This window comes from Apis cerana, linkage group LG15 (genome assembly GCF_029169275.1).
Source record: "Apis cerana isolate GH-2021 linkage group LG15, AcerK_1.0, whole genome shotgun sequence".
Taxonomy (NCBI): domain Eukaryota; kingdom Metazoa; phylum Arthropoda; class Insecta; order Hymenoptera; family Apidae; genus Apis; species Apis cerana.
Genome location: NC_083866.1, coordinates 8026270 through 8047405, shown reverse-complemented (window position 1 = coordinate 8047405; position 21136 = coordinate 8026270). Strand labels below are relative to the sequence as shown.

General features: G+C 35.4%; 1 protein-coding gene and 1 long non-coding RNA gene across 7 annotated transcripts in view; one reads left to right on the top strand and one right to left on the bottom strand.

The window, feature by feature from the left end:
* LOC108001185 (disintegrin and metalloproteinase domain-containing protein 10) overlaps nucleotides 1-21136 on the top strand; it is a 119908-nt gene that overhangs the window by 76328 nt on the left and 22444 nt on the right. Inside the window, exon 1 of one of the 4 annotated variants that reach the window (XM_062086019.1) lies at nucleotides 2134-2377. The exons of the other annotated variants lie outside the window; for them this stretch is intronic. Within the exon in view, the coding sequence (XP_061942003.1) occupies nucleotides 2302-2377 (76 nt within the window). The 5' untranslated portion in view covers nucleotides 2134-2301. Of the gene's footprint in view, nucleotides 1-2133; nucleotides 2378-21136 lie in introns of those variants that run through there. 4 annotated transcript variants of the gene reach the window in all.
* Nucleotides 434-11939, bottom strand: LOC114578296 (uncharacterized). Of its 3 annotated transcripts, XR_009832914.1 has the most exons (4): nucleotides 11480-11903; nucleotides 10225-11222; nucleotides 9362-10049; nucleotides 434-4145 (listed from the first exon to the last, which is right to left on the bottom strand). It is a non-coding gene; the product is annotated as an uncharacterized LOC114578296 (long non-coding RNA). The 3 variants fall into 3 exon arrangements; XR_009832913.1 differs by lacking the exon at nucleotides 434-4145 and having other exon boundaries at nucleotides 9330-10049; nucleotides 11480-11902; XR_009832912.1 differs by lacking the exon at nucleotides 434-4145 and having other exon boundaries at nucleotides 9330-11222; nucleotides 11480-11939.

Below are 21136 nucleotides of genomic sequence, written 5' to 3'. Positions count from 1 at the left end.
CAGCTTCCCGTGCGCGTACAAATGTTTCAAAACTCGATATTGCGTGTCGGTAAGGAGAATGAAAATACGTATTTCTCCTCGAGAATGGTATAAAATGGTACGAATGGTTCTTAGCTCGCACGGTGCGTTTTCGACGATCGATCTTCTTTGGTTCACCGCTTCCGAATGTTTATCCAGTGATCCCTCGATGCGATGAGTTATAGCTGCTGATTCGTGTCCGATCTTCCATTCTCCCCGCTCCCGAATAAGTTTTTTTCCTTCGCCGCCCGCTTTTTCTCCGCCTTTTATCCCACCGAAAGCACACTTTCACCCTTTCTTCCTTGTTCGAGCAAACTTCGCAGCTCGTTCCTGAAGAAAACGTCCCATCCATCCATTCTCGAATCTTTGCATAGTCACGCAAATATTCTCCAACTTCCACGAACTTCGTTGAACGTTTTTTTTCTTTTTTTTAATTTTATTCGAATGATATTCTTGAACGAACGAAAGATAATTTATATACAGAGATGTAACCGACGTTATTTTTTCCTTTTTGTTTCAGGTAAGTGGCGCGATTAAAAAATGTTCGATCGATGAATGCGTTGTTATTTAATCTCGACACGTCGTAACACCGGTTCGAATAGCGCAGTATATCAACTGGGGAAAATTAATTTTCGAATGTATAGAAAGGTAATTGTTTCCATGTAACAATAGCTGTACATTAAAATTTTAAATCCTCTTTTTAAACGTTTACAGATCGATCAAAATACGTGTATATAGGCAGGGAATTGATCGATAATTTTTTAAAAAGTACTTAAATTTCAATTTTATAACCGATACGAATATCTCGAAATTTGTGTATTTTAATTTAAATCGTTATAAATTATCGATGAGTTTTTTATTTTTTTTGTAAATTAAAGTTAAGTTTAATTATTCCGTATTAGAAGTGTAATGATTTGTTAATGATTTTTTATACGATGAGAGTTGAATGTACGAAAAATAGAAACTTTCAACTTTTTATTTCTTTATTTTTTTACTACCATATTTGATTCGCAAAATTTTGCAAAATTATATTGAAATTGTTTTTAAGCTATTTTATATTATAATAATATTATCAATAATAATATTCCTAACTTTAATCGTTTCGATCTTTGAACGATCGATATGCTGTATGTCTTCTTACAGTTTTATCGTTAATTTGTTAAATTATCAGTATTATTAGTATCAGTATCTATAGAATAATTTATAGCCTAAGATTATCATTTTCCTTTAATACCTATTTTTTTTAAAATATTCCATTTCGAAATCCAGTTTATCGTATGCTCGTCAAATTCGAAATACTTTCTAAGTTGATTGCCTGCTATAACTTTTTTCACTGCCATATCTGTCATATAGATATTTTTCACGGTTATCCAACGGTTTTCGAGTCATGAATATTTATACATTTGCATATTTATATATTCTTTATGTATTGATTATTACATATTTTCCTTCTTTATATATTTAGTCAAAAGCAGTATCGTAATTTTTAAAAAAAATAATTTTATCCAATTATCTTCCATTGTTCAAACACCATGCGTATGTGGATACAGTAGAGAATCCTGTATCCGAATTAACAAAAATGGAATTTTCGAATAAATAGAACAATTATTTTCTTTTTTATTAATTACTTCATTTATTCGAGTAGAAACGAACAAAATTGACAGTTTCTTACAATATCTAAAGGTCCCATATCTTTCTAACCGTTAAGTCGTAAATTTTTTATTGTAAGCAGCTGCGTAGAATTTCCCGTCGCGCCTCAAACCATCGAACCATCCACCATATTCTTGCCAATTTCGTTCCACTTTCACCGCATCTTTTATTATTTCGTATCTCTCTTCAATAGTTAAAACTACGCGTTTTCGTTTACCTGCCTCCCCACCGAATTGATACGATTACATTTAACCGGCCGAACGCAGGAAAGTATTTATTACATCCGAAAATACGTTGCATTTACGTTGCAATCCAAGTATGTTGTACGTAAACATCGCTACGAAACGCTTGTGCGGACAACAGAGCATACGGATAATAGAACGTCCGTATATTATTCGGATAATGGGGAGGAGGTACGGATACGGGAGTCTCTACCGTACTTGGAGATTCGACCGAAAGTTGTTTGCGGTAAGTGGCAAGTTTTGCACGCGTGAAACCGGGAGAGGATCGTTCGTTGATCCGTGGAAAAATTCCGGGCGACACAAACGCCGTTGAGCGGTGGTGTGCGGCAGGAAATTTTAATTAGACACCGGAAGAACTGATTGGGCTGAATTATCTTCGTTTCGCGTCTCGATGCGTGGCATCGCGCACACGCGGCACCGCATTGAATATTCGACGGACGAGCCGCACTCACGATTACTTGGAGAAGGCAATTATAATTTTTTTTTCCCCCGAGATTTTTACACGATCCGGAATCTATTGTGTGTATGTATATGTTTTTTTTCTTTCTTCTTTTTTTTTTTTTTGCAAGTTGCAAGAGAGGGGTCTTGAATAATTCATTCCGTCGATGGTACAATTGCTTTTTAATTGAATCGAGACGCCGCCACCGGGGATCGGTCCTGCGTTAACGTAGTTTACATTAAAATTGCCGCTGAAATATTCATTCTCCAGGCCACTATTACCAGATCACTGCGCGTTAAGATAAATATATGTATATACGCCGGATGTACACGTGTGACATAAAAACGTACACGCGTTCGCTCCCTTCTGTATTTTATCGTTTATTTATCGGTGAAATCGTGATGTACGTCTGGTGGAAAAGTATATGGAGAATGATATATTGGATAATAAATAAAATTAATTATTGTTATTAATCATAAACATTTAAATTGTTGTTCCACATCTCTTCATTCCAATATTCTTCCACTTTCTAATAATATTTTCTGGGAAATGTTAAATATTGAATTATCGGTTAATAATCTAATCCCTTATTTACACGCTTAAAACTTAAGATATCTCGTTCTATGTTAGTATTCTTCCATTTTCCAGTAATATTTTCTAGAAAACTGAATTATCACTTAATCTAATCTCTTATTTATTACACTTAAGTCTTAAGATATCTCGATCTGTTCTTCCAGTTTCCAGCAATTCTCTTTCCTTTATGTCTAATATGAATACATCGTCATCACGTGTATTCGCTTTCATCACTGAATTATCACTCAATAATCTCTTAAGATATCTCGATCTATGCCAACATTCTTCCAGTTTCCAGAAATATCTCCATTACCGAATTAGATCATTTAATGATCTGATCTCTTATTAAAATTAAAATCTTAAAATATCTCGATCTATATCAATATTCTTCCAATTTCTTCCAGTAATATTTTCCGAGAAACGCTAAACACTGGATTATCGCTCAATAATCTAATCTCTTATTTATACAAGTCTAAAGATATCTCGATCCGTGCCAATATTCTTCCATTTCCCGCTAATATTTTCTGAGAAACGCTAAGCACAAGAATTATCGCTTAATAATCTAATCTCCTATTTACACGCTTAAATCTTAAGATATCTCGATCCGTGCCAATATTCTTCCACAGTTTTACCGCGTAATTCTTTTTCTCTCTACGTTTAACGCATTAATTATCATCGCCCCTCGTTCCTTCCTTGCGCATACGTACGCTACACCACGTCTGTCTTCGCCTTCGTTCCTCCCCTCCTTTCCTTCCTCCTTCACCTTTCACCTACGCCTCTCTCTTATGACGTGACGCCGGGGGATGAGATTGCAGCGCAAATCTGATTCTGTTGAAGCGATATTCAGGCTTGTGTGTATGCGCGCGCGTATAAATAAGAAAAGCCGCGTTCCGCTCGGGTTACAATTTATGGGCGTGAAGCTCGTGAACGTCATTTGCCCACCACCGGTAAATGCCCGTCCACCCTGACGTTTTACCAGGGGTGTAAACACCGGGTATAATAACCCGCCACCCGCCACCCGGTTGCTTTATATTTTAATACCGACCGGTTTCCGGCCAAGACAATCTGCCAGGCCGCGATAAAATCGTTTTACGACCGAGCACGCTGGTTATATCACCGCCTTGGCTAACTTGTCCATATTGTTTCGAGCTTCCTCGTTGTCGAATTAAGCCATACTCCTTTTTGTTCTTTTCCGACTGATAATAAACTGCGTGCTTTTTTCTCTGTAAGGGTTAAGAGAAACGTGGATTAAGATTAAGAGAGATAAAAAGGAACGATTTGTAAAATTGTATACAGTGAAAATTGCAATTATTGGAAGAGTGTCGAGAAAGAAAGGCGGTGGTTGGATTAAAATTTTATAACGATATCCGAGGATCCAAGTATTCCTTTGTTATGTTAGATAAAATTTTCTATTGTTTGTACAAATTGCAGGGGACTCGGAATAATTAATCGTGACACGAAGGAATGTGAACCGAAGGAATTCCTCGTACGAGTCGAACGGAAGTGAAATCTTCGTTCCATTAGATCTACGGTAATTCAAGTTCGTTAGACCGGTATTTTTGCGCTTCGATGCATCATCGTTTATCGAGCTTGCTCGCAATACGAAGAACGAAAGTCCAAATTAAAACTCGCCTTTCTCCTGATCTTATTCGTATTCCAATTTTTGTCCCTTTCTTTCCTTCTTTTCTCTTCTTTCCTTCGCGATCAATAACGAATCTTCGAAGAAATTCACCGAGTTCGAAACCGAAAATTATGTTCGATGGTGAAAAGAAGTTCCGTGGAAGACTCTGATTGGTTAATTTGAAAGGAAATATCCATTTTATACACGCAGTTTTCTTTCTATCGTATTATATTTATCGATGCATTAGATCTAGAATCCTAAGAGAATTCTAACCTCTTATTTCTCGTCAATACGCGTAGGTTAATAATTTGTAACGATAGTTTAATAGTTAAGATAATAATCGTACGTATACGAATAAGCTGGACACATTTTCACTCTTGGACGATTATCCTAACGTAACGTTTCGCAGATGAAAATAATTTTTACGACTTTGAACGTTCAAATTGTAGCTCTTCTACTGTTGTGAAGTCAAGGCGTCAGCGATTGTCAACAAAGCGTGTGAAGTGGGGATAAATAGTCCTAGCGAAGGACCCCTCTTGCCCCTGTACCGCTTCACGAGACTTCTTTCCAGCAATGAACAGTAGATACGTGTATGTTAGGAAAGGGACGTGTTTCGGGCATTTATTTAAGCCAAAATTCGAAGGAACGATGAATTGATCACGTGAATTAGAGAGATTATGTTAAATTTTGGGATACATATTTTAAGACGCTAATTCGAGTCTTATATATTATTCACTGGTAGAAAGAAATTCCGCAGAAGGAATGTTGATCTGATTGGTTAATTTGAAAGAAAATGTCTATTTTACACACATTTTTCTTTCTATCATTGTATTTATCAGGTATATTAATCCAAAATGATGATCCGTATCTAAATCCCGATGCATTAGCATAGGAATAGAATCCAAAAAATTCTAACCTCTTATTTCTCGTCAATGCTAATTACGGTTAGTAACGATAGTTTAATAGTTCAAATAGTTAAGATAATAACTGTACGTATACGAATAAGCTAGATATATTATAAATAGTTTCGAAAATATTTCAACTTTTAATCCTAAACGTATATTAATGTTTACAAATGAAAATAATTTGTACGATTTGAATGTAGCTTTTCTACTACTACTACTACTATAGCGTGTGACGTCAGGATTGTCAACGTGTGAAGTGGGGATAAATAGTCTAACGAAGAACCCCTTTCTTGCCCCACTACCGTCCCGCTAGATTTCTTTTCACCAATGAACAGTACGCAGAATAAGATTGTTCAAATTTTCATTATCTTTTAATTTAGCTAGAAAAAAATCACCCTCATACATAATCCATTGTATCCGTGTGTTTTAAAAGTTTCGCTAAAAATAGAATTTTCGTTCCAGCATGACAAGTTTTGTCGAGAATTTTCGTGACAGCATGTCCGATGCTTTATTCCTCGTTTCTCATTTATAACCGCTGCATCGATCTTCCTTATCAGTCTGACAGCATTCGTATCCTTTGTTTGCTTCCTTTCATTTTTTTTTCCCCCCTCCTCTCTCCGATTTCGCTTGTACATCGTATCCCCTTTCACCTTCCTCTTCTTTCCAACTGTCTGTACCTAAAGTCTAACACGAAAATGTAATAACAGCGCGACGCTGTCTGAAAGTGGCTATGGAGACCGGGCTTTAATTAGAAAAAAGTGATCGTTCATTCTTTCGCCATTATTCCCATTGTCTCTCTTTCCCTGCGTTCACCCGACCCGACCATCCGTCGGAGATAATTGAAGGCGATATAGAACGCTCTCTCCTCCGGCATTTTTCAATTTGTCATCGGGCGATACGGACAGAAATGAACCATCCTGCGCTCGAAGATGTCGCCACGTGTATGATGTCATCCAATCCCCTTCATGCACTCCCTTCTCGAATCATGTCGCGAATTGCGAACGCGCGCGAGTGACAGAAACGAATTAATTTCTTGTTATTGGATACAGGGAGAGGAGTGAATCGTATACTTTTCGAATTAATTGTTATAATCGTGATTCCTGCAATCCCTCGAACGGTAAGTAGAATATAATTCACGCAAAATTTTACAAGTTTACGAGTCGTTAAAAGTTGACATGTTGAACATAACCTATTATCGTATCCACGGATCTTAAACGATGCTAAAAGAAACAAAAAGCTTTTCTCGTATTCTGTTGTGAAACTTGGGAAAATAGGATGCATTGGCTTTTCTGCGATCCGCTTCTTCGCAAAACTTGACTTAGCCAGAGCTTAAGAAACTCGAGCTAACGGCAAATTCCTCTTTAATGTCTTTTACATAGTGTACTACATTTTGTACGATTCAACGCTGCGCTTCGAATAAATTGTAATCATAGCGAGATACAAATATCGGACAGTTCCTTTATCTTTATTCTTCAGTTTTATTTATTTATTCTCAAATAGAAATTGTTTCAGAAATGACACAAGTACTTTTTACTTTTAATCGGAGAGCGGAGAATTCGAAGAATCTCAATTATTCATTCCGGCTTCCGGAGAATCTTTCGACTTTAAAGAACAGCAGTTTCTTTGGGTTTAATAAAGCTAGATTTATTTATACAAAATATTTCGCGCTACTCTGCGAACATTTATTACTCCGCAAAGAAGTTCTCTCTTGCTTAATAAAGTCGAATAAATTTTGTCTCCGTTGTTGATGAAACGAATATTAATCAAGAAACTTTAGACGGATTATTTATGTGCCCCGAGTACAATGTACGAGTAATTTTAATGTACCGCCATTTTGGATTTATGCGCTTTATTTATTCCACTTTGACGACTGTCCAGAGTCGTATTATGACAAATTAATTACAGAAGGATCGCAAAGTTCAAACGCTACGCTGTGTCGCAAATATTTAATATATATATATATCCGCACTTTCTCTCCATTTTCTTATTCTTTTCTCCACAGAGCATGGATGTAACGTTAAAACAAAGTGCGTACTGGAAACAAATTCTCGACAGTTCTGACAACCTTTGAAAAAGTGACTAGAAGGGTTATATTACCATTTTACAAGCCAAACTGTCTTATTTAAATGACTACACGTGACGTGAACAAGTTTGAATATTTGCAATTTTTTACTTACCATTCCAGAATTTGAAATTGAGAAATTTAAATGTTTTCGAACGAGTTAAGCTAGCAGAAAGAAATGCGTGGAATAAAATTTGTTAGAATTTTAAAGTCAATCGCAACTTTATACTTCTCTAAATGGGGATTTTAAATTGAAAATTTACAAACATAAAAGAACGTTTTTTTTTTTTACTATAATTAAATATCAACAAGTGATTGCATTAATAACATATTTGTTTGATAGGATAGATTATAATTTAAATTTCCGTATCGAAACGTGAAACTAAAATGAATTCATCGGATTTTAAATCCGATTACACAGCTCTACGATATTGGTCGATACGTTACGCGTCAAGTTAATGAAGCATAAATGATTTTGTATTTAAAACAATTTTACATTTAGGTATTTATAGGATATATCGAGAATTATATACTAGAGGTGAATTCGTGAAACGATAATATATAAAATAGATTAGAAAGGAACGATTGAGATCGAGAAAAAAAGATTTAAAATACAAAAAAAAGTAATCGCAAAGTAATGAAAAATGCGAATGAAAACGATGACGAGATAACTTCTTTTTTTTCTTTTTTTCTTCTTTACAAGACTCAAATTATATTTCGCAATAGAAAATAAAAAAGTGTCCGGATATTATCGAACGACAATATATTTCTTCGAGCCGAAATTAATAATTGGAGGTCCTCGATTGAAGCTCGATTCGATTGCTTTGAGCGGAACGGTTGAAATTTCGTCTCTTATTTACCGTTGCCGCGCGAAACGGAAGTAGGAGGGAGGAGGGCTCGCGCGATATTTATCGATGGCGAAGTAGAGCGGAAAAAAACGAAGAAAGACCGTAGAAAATTTGTTGTTTGCTCTCTGCCCCGGGTCTCGCATCGCTGGATGAAATGTTCCCGTCTCCGTCCCTCTCCCACCTTCCCCATCCCTTGTCTTCGTCCCACGTCGCCGCGTTTCATCATCCAGCCATCGCCTCGACGACTATGCAAGACGCTCGGATTCTCTCGCTTATTTTTATGCACGATGCGTTCGTATTTCCCCGAATCGATCGACAAATTTCGTACAAGGAAATCGAAAGAGTAAACGTTTTAATCTTGCGTGTTATAAATCGAATTTTAAATTAATAATAGATCTCATTCGAGATAGGAAATACACATGTGAAACGTGAATAATTTTCGAAGTGAAATCAATTCGAGACGATTTATAGGAAAGTTGAGCATTTGAAAAAATTAAAAATTTGGAATAAAGAAGTTACTTTAAGGTTAAATTAGTTATTAAAATGCTCGAATAATGTTTATTCCTAATCCGTTGTGATCGATTCGCTTCTCGTGTAATCTCGTTTGACAATTACAGCATTATTTGCTATTATTATTACGTTTTGAGCGATAAATTATCGAGGTAACTTTTTATTCGATAACTTCAATTAACAAATTTTCCCCATTACCGAAGCTTTAATAGAAAAATTTGTTTATTCAAGATCGAGAATCAAACACTTTTTCTTTTATCGATTAAAGAGGAAATACTTTAGAAATACACAGTGATAGGGAAAACTTAATAATTGAAGTTACGAATAAATTTATTTCGACAATTTATCGTCAAACAAAACGTAATAACAGTCGGAAATAATTGTAATGGGAAACGGCCCAGATTACACGAAGAGGAGGATCGATAATAAATGTTATTGTTTTAATAAATAATCGTTTAAAGTAACTTTATTCAAGATCTTTAATCTTACTTACTTTTTCAATGACTCTTTCTTTAACAAATATTATTACTTTCGATGCATCATTTGATGCACATCCGCACAAATTTCCGCGCTACAATTCAACAAACCTGATCTTCCATTCTTCGACTGTCTTCTTTCGTCGCCGAATAAAAAATTTTCGAAATATCGATATTTTTATCATTCGAGCTGTAATGTAAAAAACACATTCGTAACATTTTGTTTATAACAAATACTATATATATATGTTCTTTACATAATACTAGCAACAAACGTCGATCTTATCCGTTATCTTCTTCCGGAAACTGAGCCTAATCTAGCGAGAAAATATAATTACACCGTCAGAGGCTTAAGTATCCTGATACATATAACTTGATCATGCGATGCAGCTTAGCACAGTGATCCTCGAGCGATTGTATTAATCAAGATTTCGCAAAACATCTCGCCAATGATTATACATTGACGAGGATTGGTGAGCTCGCGTAGGGCAGCTTGATCAAATAGATTATTCAAATATCAAAGACAATTTAATTCTGGCATGGTTAATTTGACAAACACTGTGCTCGATTGCTTGGATAAAGTGGCAACTGCGCGAGATTACATTTTGATTCCAAACCCGCGTGCATGGTAACTTACGTTTACCGATGTTTAGTTTTAAAATAAAATAAAAGATACGCTCGAGCGATATTTTTTTTCTCTCGAACCTTAAACAAGATTAAAGATTTGATTCGTTTAGGATACTAAAGTTTGATAGGAAAAAATTAAAACCTAATATATATATATATATATCAAAGACAATTTAATTCTGATAAGTATTGTGCTTGATTGCTTGGATAAACCGCGCTATTACATTTCGATTCGCGCGTATATATGACTTACGTTTATTTTTAAAATAAAAGATATGCTATATGCTCGAGCATATCATATTTTTTTTCTCGAAGCTTAAACAAGATTAAAGGTTTAACTCGTTTAGGACACTAAAGTTTGAAAAAATTAAAACGCAAAATATATAAATATATACATGTATGTCGAAGATAATTTAATTTTGGTATGGTTAATTTGGCAAACACTGTGCTTGGATAAAGTGGCAACTGCGCGATTACATTTCGATTCGCGTATATATAACTTACGTTTATTTTTAAAATATACGCTCGACATCATATTTTTTTTTCTCGAAACTTAAACAAGATTAAAGGTTTAACTCGTTTAGGATACTACAGTTTGAAAAAATTAAAGCGCAAAATATATAAATATATATATATATGTATATCGAAGACACTTTTAATTTTGGTATGGTTAATTTGGCAAATACTGTGCTCGATTGCTTGGATAAAGTGGCAACTGCGCGATTACATTTCGATTCGCGCGTATATATAACTTAGTTTATTTTATTTTTAAAATAAGAGATATATATACGCTCGAGCGACATCACATTTTTTTTTCTCGAAACTTCTTAAACAAGATTGAAGGTATAACCGGTTTAGGATAGTAAAGTTCGAGTAGGAAAAAATTAAAAATATATATTCGTCGTGTACCGGTTCAGCGATTTAACGACGAGCTTTTAATCACGGATAAAAAAAACTCACACGCGCGACTTTTGATTCCGTTTCTCCAACTCGAGTTGCACGCGTTCCCCGGTAAACACACTATTCTGTCAATTAAATTAATTAAAGGGAAACGTCGAAGAAAGTTTTCTCGATTGCGAGAAAATTCGTGGAGCGTTTCACTTCCCAGTTCGCTTCCCTCTCTTTCACTCGTAGCCAACGGCTTCCTTCCTGCACTTGAGAGTTCCTGCGCCTTATGAATGCAGCTTCGCCGTGCCTCGTGGAAAAAGTACTTAAAAACTTTTTACGATTCGGCCCCCCCTCCTCCTCTTTCTACGACAGTAATTGAAAAGCCCGGGCGAAATAACCACTCGCGTTTAAAAATTAAATTCTTCTCTTCCTTCTTTATTATTATTATTACTATTTATTTATTTTTTTCTCTTAACAAATATCTGGCCAGATGCGAGACGATCGATTCGTGATCGAAACGTGATTATTTTTCCTTCCTTCTATCCATCGCACAGGTTTCAAAATTTTGTAAAAATTTGAAGGAAAAGAGGAATGAACTTGTAAATTCGATAAATTTTTACCTTAATTTCAATTTTATATTTTGAAAAGCGGATGGGATCACGTCGGAACACAGAGCTGGAACATCTTGAAACAAGGTAAATCATGTTTCCGGATATAGGTTATCGATCCTCTGTATACGCGCACTTAATGTCACGGGGAGGTATATAAATCCCGTACGCGATGGCTCTTCCGCCCGGATCAAAGTCATTGCTCTGTTCGATTAGCAAAATTACGACGATAATCCGACATTGAGAATGCGATATCGCGACAGCCTCCGTCAAACTCCGCGCGTATCTCTTTGCCAATACCCTTCGCTCGCGTGTTTCCTCAACATTCCCGTCTCCTCGAGAGGCTTCCCCTCCTCCTTCGTCCAACCCTTTTTCCCACGCTCTTCGTCGCGCGCCCTTTGGGATTACTTTGGGGCGTTGATGAAGTAACTTAAAAATTTCGAATAAAATATTACTCGTTAATAAAAATGAATAATACAATCGAATAATATTTTAATAAATATTATTGTTATTAATTGTTTTGTATTATCCAGGTAATTATTTATATTATTAACTTTACATATTTTTATCATTAATTTTAAATTCGAGTATTAAATTTTGCCCGAATTTTGGTTAAAATATTGTGTTTATTCAACGATTCGCAAATTCGTATAAAGGAATATGAATCGAAATAACGAAAGGATTAGAATTTTGATTAGGATTGATTAAATAAATACGATTTGTATGGAGATTCTCTAAATTTATCGAAGATATAAATATATTTAGAGTTAAGGAAAGGATTAGAATTTTATTATGTGTTTTCGAACAAGTTGAATGGAATACTTGAACGCCTGTTCAAATATTTAGGGATGGAAAGAGGATTGAATAAAGAGAGATTCTTCTAATTAGAAACAGAGTTGAAAAAGTAACTAGTTAAAATTTTCGAATAAAATTAGTTTAAGTAATTACTTATTAAAATGCTCGAATAACGTTTATTATACGCTGCTGTGTACAATCCATCCGTTTTTGGTATCATCTCGTTTGACAATTGCAATTGTTATTACGTTTATTATTACGTTTTTAACGAGATACTAAATCTATTGAATATGAATATCTGGATCGAATATAGCGAGTTAAGGAAAGGATTAGAATCTTATCAATTTTCGGCCAAATTGAATCGTTGCAAATATTATTTATGGATCGAGTTTCCGTTTTTATTTTTTCGCCAACGATTCGTCGAGATTCCAAATTTATTTAATATGAATATTGAATCGAATACAGCGAGTTAAAGAAAGAATTTCGTTAATTTTTCACCGAATTAAATCGTTCAAGTATTTATGGATGGAAAAAGGATCGAATAAAGAGAGTACACAATTGTTTTAGTTGGAAAATATTAATAATTAATAATTTTTCGCCAATGATCCGTCCGTATCGAGATTCCAAATTTATTGAATCTGAATATAACGAGTTAAGGAAGGGATTAGAATCTTGTTAATTTTCGACCAAATTGAATCGTTGCAAGTATTATTTATAGATCGAGTTTCCGTTCTTTTTTACAAAATAAAAAAGAGACCATTGTTTAGTATTTTAGAAAGTATTACATTTTTATTTAATATGAATATTGGATCGAATACAGCGAGTTAAAGAAAGAATTTTGTTAATTTCTCACCGAATTGAATCGTTCATGTATTTATGGATGGAAAAAGGATCGAATAAAGAGAGTACACAATTGTTTTAGTTGGAAAATATTAATAATTAATAATTTTTCGCCAATGATCCGTCCGTATCGAGATTCCAAATTTATTGAATCTGAGTATTTGGATCGAATATAACGAGTTAAGGAAGGGATTAGAATCTTGTTAATTTTCGACCAAATTGAATCGTTGCAAGTATTATTTATAGATCGAGTTTCCGTTCTTTTTTACAAAATAAAAAAGAGACCATTGTTTAGTATTTTAGAAAGTATTACATTTTTATTTAATATGAATATTGGATCGAATACAGCGAGTTAAAGGAAGAATTTCGTTAATTTCTCACCGAATTGAATCGTTCAAGTATTTATGGATGGAAAAAGGATCGAATAAAGAGAGTACACAGTTGTTTTAGTTGGAAAATATTAATAATTAATAATTTTTCGCCAATGATCCGACCGTATCGAGATTCCAAATTTATTGAATCTGAATATCTGGATCGAATATAACGAGTTAAGGAAGGGATTAGAATCTTGTTAATTTTCGACCAAATTGAATCGTTGCAAGTATTATTTATAGATCGAGTTTCCGTTCTTTTTTACAAAATAAAAAAGAGACCATTGTTTAGTATTTTAGAAAGTATTACATTTTTATTTAATATGAATATTGGATCGAATACAGCGAGTTAAAGGAAGAATTTCGTTAATTTCTCAAATTTATTGAATCTGAATATCTGGATCGAATATAACGAGTTAAGGAAAAAATTGAATTGCACGTATTATTTATGGATGGAAGAAGAATAAAATGTACAGTGTATCGAGTTTCCAAAAATAAAAGAGCATAAGACGAGAGTACGATTCTTCCAGTTGGAAGATAACTTGGTAAAAATTTCGAATAAAATTACTCCAACCAATTCACTTATTAAAATTCTCGAATAATTCGTAGCTGTTATAATCGATTCTCGTATAACCTCGACTGTCTCCCATTACGATTAATAATTAATATTAACAATTAATAATATACGCTTCGAAAGACGAATCATCGAAATTAACTTGTAAATTTTCAAGTATGTCACGCTAAAAAAAAAGTTGACTAAGAATCCTCGAATATCCTCAAATATCCCCTCGTTAATTTCCTTTTTAAAATATCGCGCTTATTAAACACACTCTTCGAATTTTTTCCATTATTCGTTCGAATAATTGGAAGAATACGTGGAGAGGTTGTATCGACACTTATCGGTTTAAATAAAAAAAGAAAGAACGTCGTGCAACGATATTTTGATATTGGAGGAGGGAACGAAGATCGAGCATTACATATTGAGCAGGAACGTAGCAATCTTCGCGACACACTGACCCAAAATGACACGGCGAGACTCACTTCTCAATTGGCTTTGAACCGGGCCAATTGCTCTTGCTATTCCAGACGATTACGAGACTGCCTCCTAATTCCATCCTTATCCCATCCACGGATTCCGCCATCTCTTATTTACTTACGCAAAACTCAGACTATTCCCCATCTCCTCTTTAAACAACCAATGGATCTCTTTCAACCGGGAGTTCCTAGTTTCTTTATTTTATCCAACGAAGTTTGCGCAGAAGAATAGTGCAAAAAGGAGCAGCATCGATGAATCGCCTCCTCCTTCTCCTCCTCGTGCCGATGACAAACGAGTTTACATGGAAGGAGTAGAGAGGAACGGTTTAAAACTGTTTTGAGGGGGGGAAGAGCAAGTAGCGTCGCATTGTCGAGTTAAATCGGACGAGTGGAATAATAAATATCGCTGGCCTCGCGCGTCGATCGATATTATTCGCGGAAGGGATTGATGAATGCGGCTATGTATACGTTCCAACGCATTCACTCGGGTAAATAGAGTTAATCGTTTCGCCCAGATTGGATCCGGATTTCTATCAACGAGGAGAGAAACGTTTCCTCCTCGCGACACAAACTTGGATTGCTTACTTTCCCGTTCGGATGATTAATGACACGTCGACGCCTTCCTTCTTCCTTTCTCTACTTATGTTCGCGCGTGTGGAGAGGATTCGGTGTCTTCTTCTTCCTCAAAGTGTTTTTCTCTCTCTCCTTTCAAAGGCAGATTTTTAAATGTAATGAAAGCTTCCTTTCTTATTGTGTAATAAAATTCGTCCTCTTCGAAATAATTCTGGAATTTTGGAAACATTTATTTTATTCGCAATGTTTTTTTTCTCTTTTAAATATAATAAATATCGCTTGCACATTTCTCTATATTATTCAGGATGATAGGAGCGGTGTCTTCAAATTTTCTTCGAGAATTCTTATTTTATTCCTGATGTATTTTTTCAAAGGTATTTACCGGGGAAAATAAGCCTTCGACCTGACTTTCCTTTTTCGAAAGGTAAAAAATAACGAGAGGTCAGATTTTTAAATGTATTTTTGTACCCAAATATCCTCATCGAATGGAGTATTTTGCTGGAAGAGTAAGAAAGTAAATTTATCTTCGCATCGCCTCCCTTTCTGCATCGAACGCGCGAGCTACCTCCTAAATCTCATTACCTCTCAGAAATTCTCTTAAGCCTTCAACGCGTAGACACCCTCCTTCCCGTAAGATGTGACTAGAGATCGAAGCGTCCTCGGTTAATGCCCTCCCCTCCCCTTCCCTACTATACGATTAAGAGCTTAAACGCTCGAAACGCGTGGAACGTGTGTTGGTAAATCTCGCGCCCCTGCCCCACGTTTCGAATACGTTCAAGGCTCGAATAATTCTCCTGTCTCACGTTCGCGTGCGATAAACCGACTGCACAACTGTCTCCAATGTTCGATTGCGGAAACGTAAAAGAGAAAGAAAAAAGATTCGCCTCAATCCAGCAGTGGTATGCAATGAATTAGAGAAAAATTAATTCGAACGCTTAGAAAATAATAATACACGGTTCGAAGAGATTTTAAAAGAACAAGGATTCGGTTCTTTTTTTTAGAGAGAGAAATTTAACGATGAGAAATTTTTTTGAATAAATGACGCTCGATCTTGTCCCGTTTATTATTTAACCACTCGATCCTTCCATCCATCGGAAAATTTCTCTCCACCATTTGGCGGTCATGAATACATAATTTTATTCGAACAAAGAGCATAATCGAAAATCTCGATTGGGTCGAGATTCCGTGTATCCATCATCGTGGCTCGATCGATTTCTCGAAACCCAGGTGTGCGATTGGACATGGACCGCGTCGTTGCATTTCTACGAGCAGAGATTAGCGCAGAGAATTAACGCGGCAATTAAAAACGAACGAATTGCGTTCGAGTCCGCAATTTCGAATTTGGCTTATATTAATCTCGTAATTAGAAAGAAATTAATTAAATTAGAATTGGCCATCGTTAACTCGATCTTTTCGAAGATGGATCGTCATCTTTTTTAATTCTTCGATATATATATATATATGAAAATTATAAAATAAAAAAAACGCTGATATAAAATTTTATCAATTCCATCTTTTTCCTTTTCCTGCGAAACGAAGATTTTCGAAACGGAAGGATCGTTATCGAAACAGATTTTTATTCGGATAATTTATCCTATATTTCTTAATTCTTCCTTTCGTTTAACAGCTTTCAACAGCTTTGGCAGAGTGAAAACTTTAAAAAAGTCCGCTGCCGATGAATCAAGGAAACGTTCGTTCCTCGAGGAAAAATACGTGCAACGTGATTAACGATTATTACGAACAGGAAACGTATACATATATATATTACAAAATCAAAAACCGCTTTTCCTTACGTATAACATTGATTAGAAATCGCGAAATTTCGACGTGACGTGTACGTTATATACGAGAGGAGAGGCAACAATGCGATTTAAGATTTATAGGTTTCTCACAGACCGTTGCTACAAATGACCATTCCACGTTCTATTGCCCGCGATCCACATAAATCAGCGGTCAGAGGTGACGTGATTTTAATATCACCAACGCCACCATTATTAACATTACCCACGAATCTTTGTTGTTGTTGAACCCAGAGAGAAATATCAGAGAAAGAAAGTTTACGAGAGCTAAGGGATATAATGGTGCAAAGCCAATTTATATATCGATATTATAATTTATTAAAATATCATGGAAGATCGAATGATAATTGACAAATATCCAAAGTGCTTGAATTTCTTTTCTTCCGAAAAGTTGAAAAGCAAAAAGTTAAAACTCGATTTAAAAAAAAAACAGTTAAAAATTTCGAATAGATTTAGATTTAAGTAAATTATTATTATTGAAATGTTTGAATAACATTTATTGTAGTTATAGTAGTTGATCCGCTCGGCAATTACAATTATTTCCGATTATTATTATATGTTTTGAACGATAAATCATCCAAGTAACTTCATTCGTAAGTAACTTCGACTATTAATTATTTTCCTCATCACTGGCCTCGATAAATAACACTCGTACATTATTCCACGTATACTCTCGAGCGTTTAGCTATTCTCCCCCAAAGAAACTTCTCCTTGAAAGAGACTTATCGCACCTTAATACGTAGAGTAAGTAGTAAAATTTGAAATAGCGGGTTTCGGGTTTCAGAGTTGGAAGGCGGACACGAAGGGGGAGGGCCGGCTAAATAGTTAAATTAGATGATGGTGGTTGGCCAACAGGCAGGACCAGCGCGTGGAACTGGGTCAATTGATTCCTCCTCTCCATCGTTATCATCGCTCTCCTCCCGGCTAACTTGCCGAATCGATAATAATAATTTCTCGCTGCGTTATTCGACTTTTAAAGAAATTCGATCATAGGGCAGAAGAGGGGGAAGGGGGAGAGGCGCGAGAGGCAGCCTCATTCGACGACTCTTCCCTCTGCTAAATGCAACCGTTTACCACGCGTATTTACATAGCCGGATGCATCGCCATATTTTACCTCGAAACTCTTGCTAACGCACGTAAGAACCCCCGTTTTCCGCGTGCACGCGTTTAAGTACATCGTATGGATTGTTGTTTACAAGCTGCTGGCTTTTATCCCAAATCTTGTCTTATCCGATAAAATACGGGAGCCAATCTTCCTCGCGAGACGCCAATTTTTGCAGCAAAAGGAAAGGAACGTGTTTCGTGGATTTATTCAAACCTAAATTCGAACGAATGGACGAATAGAAATGACCACGTAAGATCAGAGAGGTTATGTTAAATTCAAGGATACGCATTTACGAGACTGATTCTTGCATACTATTCATTGGTAAGAAGTGGAAAAAAGTCTCGTGGAAGATTCTGATTGGTTAATTTGGAAAGAAATTATTTTATTTTTGTTTCTCTCTAGAATCGAAAGAATTCTAAAGTATCGATATAATATAAAAATTTGTTTATTTCTCACAATATGTTTAAGGCCAATTACGATTACTAACGATAGTTTAATTATATACATTATAAATGTATATAAAACTTAATAAATGAAAATAATTTTTACATGAATTTGACTCAGTAAAATTATAACTCTACTGCGTAGCGTGTGGTGTCAAGTTTGTCAACAAAGCGTCTGAAGTGGGGATAAATGGTCCTAACGAAGTATCCTTCTTGTCCTTGTGGCGTCCCGCGAGACTTCTTTCCAACAGTGAACAGTGAATACATACATATTATATACAAAGGAAAGTGTTTTGTGCGTTTATTTATCCGAATTTCTCATAATGTACGTAGACTAATTACGATTCGTAATATTAATTTAATTTATAAATGCAATTTCGTAATCGAATAGTTAAAATAATAATTGTACGTATACGAATAAGTTAGAGATATTATAAATACGTATTCGAAATATTTCGGCTTCTTCAATCTTGGATAATTATCCTAACGTAACGTTTACAAAGGAAAATAATTTTTACGATTTTGAATGTTCAAATTATAGCTTTTTTTATTACTGTGTAGCATGCAGTGTCAGGATTGTCAACAAAGCGTGTGAAGTGGGGATAGGCGATCCCTGTACCGTCCCGTCAGACTTCTTTCCAGACCAGTGAACAGTACTTCATGCGGTATAAAATAAAAATTTTAACTATCCGTAAATAAAACAGTAAAAGAAAAGCAATGGATGCAAAATGTTGCGAATATGTTTTTATATTACACGCTTGAGTAATGAGAAATCTTTTATCGATATTTTTAACAATTTTTTGAAAATCTTTTGTTTAGTGAGAAGACGGTAAAAGAATGGAAGATCAGTCTGTTGAATTGTAGCGCGGAAATTTGTGCAGACGTTGTCGTATCGATTCATTTATTGAAAGTGAAAATAATATAGTGGCAATGAAATTGATTTTTTTGACACGATATATTTATAAATTTTACTTACTACCTGTTCATCGGAGAAATTGTTTTCATATCACTCTAAAAAACTTACTAGAAATATAAAATATATATTTGTTAAATGCTATGCAACGAATATTTTCGATCATTTATAACGAATAATTCAAGATATACATAAAGAATTCCATGTGCTTGTCAGAGCGTAACGTCATCAATGTGTTAAAAAGAGGATGATATAAAATTAAATCGAAAATGTGGAATGAGAATTTTCGATATAGGAAATTTTCGTTCTCGAGAAAATTGATTAGGAAATTGTGCGCGCATGCACTTGGAAGAAAAGAATCGATCGAACGTCCTTTCTTGGCTATTATATTCGTATTGCATATAATTGTGACGTAATGTTCGTCACGATCTCGAAAACTTTACGAATCAAAAATTATTACTCTTCGTTTCCGTCTTATTTTTGCACGATGACTCCCTTCCAGTTCCAGTATTATAATTTACAATTACAGAAAAGGAAAGAGAAGATTCCTTCTCTCTCGGGAAGAATCGAACGTGTACAAGTCTATTTTCACCACTCGAGTGGTAAATCCTTCTCGCTTCTCCCTCGGGCGAACTTCGGTAAACAACGACGTTAATTTCAAAGAAAGGGCTCGACTTGGGACGGTATAAGTGAAAAGTATATAAAATGCGCCATCTTGAAAACGTAGAGCATCCTTGGATACACAAAACTTAGGAGAAGATTTTTATATAAATTTATATCGACAATTTTCGAACATCGACAAGCAAAAGCTTTCTTCGAATAGCAAAGTTTTTTACAACTAGCAGATAGAAGGTGTTAAACGCGTATTATTTCCGTTGCACTCACTCGGATATTTCACTCTTATTATCAAATATAAGAACGAGAAAGTGATCAAATAGGAAAGATTTAAATATTTCCCGTAGAATGATCGATAAATGATCGATAATTTGTCGAATCTGATCTCGGCAAATTTCGAACGATGTTGGCACGATGCCGTACACCTGCATACAAAATTTATGCACAAGTACGATGTAATTTGTGGTGTTGTGCAAGTTGTCCTCCAAGTTTCTGTATACCCGTATACTGTATAATATAACAGAAAGCATCTCGTGCGTTTCGTTACGCGCATACGAAATTATCATTTTGAATTTCTAAATATTCCTAGAATAATAATTTCCCCGTTACCGTTGTTCGTTATCCAAATATTCTTCCCTCGAATCTTATCAGCAGATATGATGAAAAACGACCCGTTATTTCAAATTATTCATCCTTATTTCATCCGTATTATCCAAACAGGATATAATACAGAACGCGTTAACGTTTCCTCCATTATAAAATTGACACACGCCGATGATTTATTCCCATTGTCCCCGATACAACTTTCCGCGCTTCGTTCTTTCCATAATCTCCCTCTCTCCCTCTTTATCCCCTCCTCTCCTCTCCCGCCATTTTATTTTTATTTCTATAGATATAGAACGCGCATGCGCCTAGATAAGATTGATCGCGAAACGCGGCATGTGTCCATCGTGTACGTGTTTCATAAAGCATAGAATCCGTCGGCCCGTGACGAGTTACGCCGTTCGACAATCCGCGATAGCCTTCCTGCGGATAGAGAGACGGCTTGCCGGAAACTGGTTCCTCTCAGAAGGGGAGGGGAGGCGTAAAGAGTCAATAGATCGATGCCAGACGCAATTTGACCGACTGTCGTCCAGAGAATGGGAGGGGGAAGATAAAATTCGACGAATGCCCCTCCCTC